The following is a 7,929-nucleotide window of genomic DNA, read 5'->3' as shown; positions in this document are numbered from 1 at the left end:
CATTCCTGCCCAAACTGGGAATGTGTGGCATGAAGAGGCCAGGGAGGGTTGCTGGGGGCTGGTCACTGGCCGGCCACTGAGCACACGGCAATCCCCATGGGCTCCTCCCACCACAGTGTGGGTCTCAGGGAGGCAGCTGTCTGGAGACATAGAGGCAGAGTCTGGGGCAGGAGCCCAGATCCAGGCAAACCGCAGCTGTTTGCTGGGCCCGTTCTGTGGCCCCTCCAGGATGTATGCCCCTCGCTGAACACGTGGAATTAACTGTGTCCAAGGGTTGGAATAAGGTTCGGCTGCCTGTAACCACAAGGCTCCTGGGAACACATTAGTGGATTAGAGGACAAGAGAAGAATGTGGGAGGGGCCAGCAGGTGCCGTGGTGGTTAAGGTGTTAGACTCCCACATGGCTGACCATGGTTCAAGTCCCAGACCTGGCAGCTTTCTGTCTCACTTTCTCTCTCTCTCTCTCTCAGTCTTCCTCTGATGAGTACATGTGCCCTATAGCAAGTTAAAAAATAATGATAATAAATAAAAATAAATAATTATTTTAAAAAGAGAGAGGAGAGTATGTGAGATTAACAGGACCAAAAGTCATTTCTACAGGGGCCAGACAGTGGTGCGGCAGTCAAATATAGGCTCCATAAGGCTGACCCACGTGGGAAGGGTCAGGGTGCATAGAGGGAGACCTCCCAGAACATGCCAGGTACACACACGCCCATGATCCAGGGCTGGCTGAAGCTGGGGGTGGGCCATGGTGTCAAGATCCTGTTGGGGTTGCAATTTCTCTGTCTTTCTCACTCATAAGAGAAAGAAATAAGTAAACACTGGGACCAGCAGGTAGGGTAGTGGTTATGTTGCTGGGCTCCCACGGAGTTGACTACAGTTCGAATCCCAGAGCAGCAGCTTAAAACTCACTCCGGGTGCATGTGGGTGCATGGTCAAGATGCCAGGAAGAAGGATTGGAGGTGACCATCCCTCCTGGGGTGATTTCTTGCTTTCTCTCTCTCTCTCTCTTTATCTCTCTGTAGAGCACACATGCCCTATATAGAAAAAACCTCTAAGAAAAAGAAGAGAAAGAAGTAAACACTGGAGAAGAAAAAAGCCATTCTAGGCTCCTGACAAGACTGACCTTGCACATGATGACAAAATACGGAGTGAAAGGGAGAATAGCATTGACCTAGAGACTGAAAGTAACTTAACTACTGTGAACAGCCACATGCTTATAAATTTGAAAACATAGGGGAAATGAATAAATTCCTAGAAAGATTTTAAAAATGCTGAAAGATTGGCCTAAGAAGAAATAGACAATTAAAACAGGTCAATCAGTATTATAGAAATGAAAATGGTAGTCAAAACTCTCCTGATCACCCCCTGCCCCCCAAAATCAGATGGGAGGCTTTTTTCTTTTATTTTTTAAAGGGAGGTTTTGGTGGGACCAGCAGTTTGCGTAATGGCTGTGTAGCTGGACTCCCATGTAGTCAACTGCGGTTCGAGTCCCGGACCCGGTGGCTTAAACTCACGCCAGGCTCATGTGCATGCGTGCCCAAGATCCCAAGAGGAGAATGGAGGAGAAGGGATTGTGGCGTGGCCATCCCCCCGGGGGGTGATTTCTCACTTTCTGTCTCTCTGTCTCTCTCTGTCTTTCTGGTGAGCGCACGCACCCTATAGCAAAAAAGTTTAAAAAAAATAAAAGAGAGAGAGAGAGGTTTTGACTGTAGGACACGTGCACTCACCAGACCAGCATGCGTTTCAAGCTGCCAGGTCCGGGACTTAAACTGCCGCTGACCATGTAGGAGTCCAGTGATTTAACTATTACATCATCTGCTGGGTCCACAGATTGGATGCCCTTAAGGGTCAGTTCTGCTGAACTTCTGAGAAATACCTGACGGGTTCTGGCCAATGAAAAGTAAGCAGAAGGGATGGAACATCACCCCTCCCTTTCCCTGCCAGGCGGCCTTGGAGGCTACAGAGCAAGGACTCAGTTTGTGATGTGCAGCCTGAGGACCAGGGTGGGGTCTTGATAAGATGCAGTTTCCGGGCTGGGACTCGAGTTTGCGATCTAGCAAGCAGAGGGGATGCTGGGATGTGAGGGGACCACGCGGGTGAGCAGGGAGGAGACCCAGGCTGCTGCTCAGAGATAGGGGAGGCCCACCTCACCTGCCCTGGACCACTCACCAGCCAGAAGTAACCCTCCCCTGGTTGAGCCCCTGAGATAGGTTTATTTGTGGCCACAGTGCAGTCTGTGCGCCCTCACTCGTGCCGTGCCCCGGGGTGGGGAATCTGCAGCGGGCCAGCCAACCAACGCGGAGTCTCTCCCTGAGCTCGCCTTGCGTCCTGGGCGCCTGGCTCTTAAGGAGGTGCTTACTCTTAGGGTTGTGCCAGTGCAAGGTTGGCACTCGAGGATGACAGCCTCCCCAGATTTTGTCCCCAAGGGACCTTTCTTACCTCACCCTGTCCTGGCCTTTGGAGTTGCAGGGGAGCCAGGTTTAAAGCCAGGACCTTTAGCTTTCGAGCCTGTTTCCTTTCAGTAAAGCAAAAAGCAGACATCCATGTCCTGGGGCCTTATTTGGGGGCAATAGCAGCAACCCAGAGACACATGGGTGCCCTGGACCCTCACATCCCTCTGGTGTCAAACTGGGCACTTTGGGGACCTGAACCTCACCTAATCAGCGAGGCGATAGAGTCCGATTTCCGCCACTGCCTTGGACACTGAACTGTGTATGGTAGGTCGATCGCTCGTACTCCATTCCCAAGGGCCCTGGACGTTGCCCATGTGCTCCCCAAGCTGGCCAGGCACAGGGCTCCCCTGCCCACGCTGCCCCCGCCCCCAGCTGTTAGAGGGAAAGGCTCCAAGAAAAGCCCCTGCTCTGGTTCAGATAAGCCTGCTCACCTCGGCCCCTGCTCAGTGCTCACCTGCCCCTCGGTCCTCTCCCTGGAGGCCACAGCCCACACCTCCCCACCGTCAGCGAGGGCCTCGCTTCTGCACCCACGTATAGGGATCAGGGCCTCTCTCTCCTCCCCATGCACCCCTCCCCATCCCTCCTGCTTTCCTCCTGCCTCAAGAATCAAGTGGTTTGAAACTGGCCCTCTCAGGACAGACGAATCAGTGGTGGTGGAGGTCAGAACAGTGGGTACCTGCAGGGCAGAGGGTATGTTCTTGGAAGGAGCAAGAAGAACCTTCCAGAAACATGGCTCGATCTGGGTGGTGATTACATGGTGTGTACACATGGGAAGAGTCGCTGAGGTGTGCACTTAGTACTAATGAATGTTAAGCACTTTTCTGTACATATGTTATTCTTCCACTTAAAAATATATATCGCAGGGAGCTCTGTGGGCAGGAACAAGTAAATGCCAACAACGCAAGCGACGAGATGGGTTCTAGAGTCAGGTTCTGGACCTGCACTAAAAACCTGGCTTTATCTTCCAGCTGTGTGACTGCAAGCAGGTTACTTAACATCTCTGAACTTCACCTTATTGATGCACAGACTGTGAGGTTTAGAAACACACTTTTTGGGCCAGCAGGTGATGTAGTGGTTGAGGCACTGAACTTCCACCTGGCTGACTATGGTTCAAGTCTCAGATTCGGTAGCTTGAAACTCATGTTGGGCACGTGCATGTGTCTGTCCAAAAATCACGAGAGGAGAATAAAGGAGAAGGAATTGCAGTGGGGCCATCACTTTCCCAATTTTTCACTTTCCCTCTCACTGTCTCTCTGTCTCTCCAGTGAGCACATGAGTCCTATGGGAAAAAGAATCTTCCAAAAAAAAAAAAAATAGAAGAGAGAAACAGCACTTTGTACCACTGGTGTTTAGCACAGGTATGGTTCATCCAGATGAGGACTCAGTACTGAATTGCTTGTGTCGTTATTAAAACCAGTAGCCCTGGGAGCAGCAGATAGACTTCCATCTGGTCAACCATGGCTCGAGTCCTGGACTTGGTGGCTTGAAACTCATGCCAGGCACAAGTGTATGTGTGCCCAAAATCCTCAGAGGGTAATGGAGAAGAAGGGATTGTGGCATGGCCATCCCCCCAGGGGGTGAGTTCTCGCTTTGTCTCTGTTTGCGTCTGTCTCTGGGTGCCAGCAGTCAGGGAGCGCATCGAGAATTTAAGGCTAAAATGAAAGCGATGAGAAGCCAGCCTGCTTTTTATTATTACTGTGTGCCGGCAAATCTAAACATCAGTGACAAAATACCCTGTCCCCAAAATATCCTTTCTTGGTCCAAATTCCAAACAATTACTGTGGTAACCGTTAAATTTTAATATTATGTATGCAAGCTTCAAATCAGCTTTTTTCCCTTTAATTTGCTAGGGGGTGTGTGCTCGCCAGAGAGAGAGTCGGAGAAAGTGAGAAAGCACCTCCTAGGGGGATGTCAGAGAAAGTGAGAAAGCACCTCCTAGGGGGATGTCACACCGCAATCCCTTCTCCACTCTCCTCTCGGGATTTTGGACACGCATACACAAGCACCCGATGTGTTTCTCAAGCCCCTGGGTCCGGGACTTGAACTGCTCAGTCGGCCCTGTGGGATCCAGCTGCCTCAACGATCATGTCACTGGCCGGTCCAAATGAGCACGTTTTTGTTTTTGTTCTTCACATGTTCTCCGTGGAAGTTCACACGGAGAATTGAAGGAATGCAGGTGTGCACAGTGCGCATGGATGTGGGGGCACACGTGCTCTCAGCGCGAGCTCCTAACAGCTGGAATCTTCCAAACTCCCCATCTCACCTCCGCATCGCAGCCTCTGCCTTCACAGGGCAGACTCGGGTGAACAATGGGTACAGGGTGACGCTGACGGCGGCCACACAGGTACTTCCGCCTTGTCGTTCTAAGGGACTACCTGGAGTTTCGGTTCCTGTGTGAACTGTGAGGCAGTGAGACACCCGGAAGTACAAAGGGCTTCCGTTTGCCAAGCACGTGTTTTAGCTCCTCCATGAAGGACCCAGGTTTCGTCTCGTGGCTGTTATCGAAGACTTCTGTCGCATGACAAAGAGGGTTAAAAAGGCTCCATCTTGGGGGTGAGAGCCACAGGCACACCTCTGACTGGAACATCAGCTTTTCCAGCAAATAACATGAACCTCCAAGTCTGTGAGCTCCACCCCTGCCCGGCCACTTTCCTGCCAAACAAGATCGAATCCTGCGTCTTCGGCTTCAATGTTCATTCATCTCCAGTCCCTTGTCCCCCGAGACTACAACGAGGAGGGCATCTTGCCTGTCAAGTCACTTTCCTTCTTTTTTTCTTTTTATTTCCTTTTGGTGCCAGAGGGTGTGAGCATGTAAGCACGAGAGACTGAGAGAGAGAGAGAGAGCCCCTCAGTGGGGCCTGGTCATGCTGCAATCCTTTCCCCTCCAATTTTCCTCTTCCTCCATATTGAACCACATGTCTGGCATGTTTTTCAAGCCTCCAGGGCTAGGACTCGAACCCTGGTTGGCCATGTGGGATCTGGCTCTCTCTGTGAAGCGTTTACATACTGTGTTACCAGGTGGCCCTCGAGGTACTCTTCTTCCTCAAGCTGCCCTTTCTGGAACCTTCTGTTCTCCAGCTCTATCACTTTGAGGTTCGGGGTGCTGATGGAGCATATGGGGACAAAGCCTTACCCAGTCACCTCTGGCAGCACCTCTAATGCTGTCTTTGGTAAATTCTACAGACAGAGCCTAAGGATTTAACCCCCATCCCCTCCCCCAACTAGGTGGCTGGACATGGTCGATGTCCCAGATCTTACTCCCCGCATACACAGAGGGCTTCAGTGCCACCAGGCACCTCAGCAGTCATGCTATGACCTCCCTCCAGGCCTCTGCACGGGCTGTTCCCTCTGCCTGGAACATAGCACGCTCTCACTCTCTTTCCTAGGCTCTCTGAAACGGCACCTCCTTCAGAAACCTGTGTCTCACCCTTGGTCTGAACCAAGGTGCCTACTCAGTGCTCCCAGGAATTCCAGCTGCCGTCCCTGTCATCTCCCCTGGGGCTTGTCCATAGGTGGGTTTGCCTGCAGCCTCTGCTCAAGTGGCCTCAGAGCTGGCTGAGGTAAACGAAGCAGACATGGTCTGACCAGCTGATCCAGTAGCACCCAGCAAGTGCCAGCACACAGTAGGTCCAGCTTGCTCAGGCTGTTCCCCCACGGGCCATTTTCCAGAGCCCAGGCAGTGGGCCGGAGGGAGGCTCCTTGCTGCCAAAAGCAAACAGGCCACCAGGGAAAGCTTTGCTCTGGGTCACACCCACCCCTGGGTGACTGCCAATCCCTCTGCCAGAAACCGCAGGCCGGCCTGAGGCTGCCCGGAGTCCGGGCCATAGGGTTTAGGGGGCCTTGGGTCAGATCTGCAGAGGGGTGTTTGCTGAGCACTGCTGGTATCCACAGCCCCCGGGGAGGAGAGGGGTCTGGGGCACGGCCGCAGCAGCTACGGCAGCGGCTTTGGCTAAGGGCCCCTTCCACGGGGTTTAGAGTCCCCTGCCAGCCCGTCACTGGCTGCTGGTGCTGGCACTGGGTGGGTTCACACACACACACACACACACACACACACACACCCCTTGGTGGCCTTCAGTCTCGCCGTCAGGTAAGTGGGCTAATCACCAGGACCATGAGGATGGGAAAAGGAGGCAGGAATGGAAAGGCCCGTGTGTGTGTGTGTGTGTGTGTGTGTGTGTGTGTGTGTGTGTGTGTGTGAACGCCTGGGAGTGACCTCACTGCTGCCGGAACATAAAGACTCACAGGTCCTGCCTCCCAGGCTCAAAACTAGCTCTGCGGGGGACACAGTAACGCGAGAGCCATGCTGCAGACCCACCTTCTGGCCTTCTCCTTCCTTGGCCTCCTCTCAAAGGTAAGGGGGACCTGAGCCCTGAAACCCCTACTGACTTCTCAGGCGTGGTGGGGGTGGGGTGTAAAGCCACAGCCAAGGGCCCCCTGCAGACTTCCTGCAGGGCCCACAGGGACCACAGCCTGGTCTCTGTGCCCAAGCCAGGCTCCCAGCTGGGTGCCAGCTCTGCCGTGTGACCTCGGGCAGGTCCCTTCCTCTCCGAGCCTCAGCTTCCTCCTAGCTGAGTGGGCATAGCATTCACGAGGCCTCGGTGAAGTCACTCATGACAATCTGTCAAAACACGGAGCACCAGCCCCGACTGGCAAGGGCTCCAGAAGGACTTTAAAGCACGCATTTCTGACCCCACGCCCCTCTACCAAGCAGGGACCTGTCCTCACAGTAAGCAGACTCGAGACCTGGTGTGCTGCACCTGACTCTGGGCCAGGACTGGGGTGGGCGATTGGCAAATTCAAGCTGTGAAGACAACGTGTTGGGTGCTCAAGCAGCACGTGACTCGCTGACGCTGGCTAGAGGGGGCAGGAGGCATCACCCGGTGCTGCCTGAGACACTGTCAAAGGGCTTGTGGGAGGCTCACTTTGCCTAACATGCAAGGTGTGAGGAATCCCGTGAGGAATTACCATCCCCAGTTTTCAGTCGAGTGAGGCTCAGAGAGGGTAAGTAACTTGCCCAAAGCCACACAGCAAAAAAGCATCGGAACAGTAGAAGAGGGGCGTGGTAGAGCCCCTCCAGGATAGACATGGTGCGTGTCGGGGACTCCAGCCTGTGCCACCCCACCCCCAGCCTGCACCAAGGCCACAGCTGCTGAGCCATGTCATCCCCATCAGTGCCGACTTCCCAGAACCACAGGGGTTGGCCCCAGCACAAGCTATGACGTCACTGTGTTTTTGTGCTCCTGTAGGGAGCACGGCAGGAGTCCTCTCCCCCAGGCCCCAGGAGCTATGGGGGGAAGGCTGAGAGCCCTGCCAGCATTCCCAAGGGGATGAACAGGACATGGTGGTGGGAGGTCAGGGGTTTGGGTCGCTGGAGCGCTAGAGCAGGGGACTCAGGGCTCTGGGAGGGAGAAGGGGCCCAGGATCAGAAAAGACCAGAGGAAAGTTGTCCTAGACTGGCCCCTGGAAGGGGAAAA

The 7,929-nt window shown here is 53.8% G+C and overlaps 1 protein-coding gene across 1 annotated transcript in view; it reads left to right on the top strand.

Annotated features, from left to right (window-relative positions):
* Positions 1 to 6,434: 6,434 nt before the first annotated feature.
* Positions 6,435 to 7,929, top strand: part of CCN5 (cellular communication network factor 5) — a 15,751-nt gene continuing 14,256 nt past the window's right edge. The window contains exons 1-2 of the mRNA XM_006147556.2: positions 6,435 to 6,542; positions 6,714 to 6,806. Of these exons, the coding sequence (XP_006147618.1) occupies positions 6,756 to 6,806 (51 nt within the window). The 5' untranslated portion in view covers positions 6,435 to 6,542; positions 6,714 to 6,755. The remainder of the gene's footprint in view (positions 6,543 to 6,713; positions 6,807 to 7,929) is intronic.

This window comes from Tupaia chinensis, unplaced genomic scaffold (genome assembly GCF_000334495.1).
Source record: "Tupaia chinensis unplaced genomic scaffold, TupChi_1.0 Scaffold000216_1, whole genome shotgun sequence".
Lineage (NCBI taxonomy): Eukaryota > Metazoa > Chordata > Mammalia > Scandentia > Tupaiidae > Tupaia > Tupaia belangeri.
Note: the sequence above shows the minus strand (reverse complement) of the source record. Positions and strands in the feature narration are given on the sequence as shown.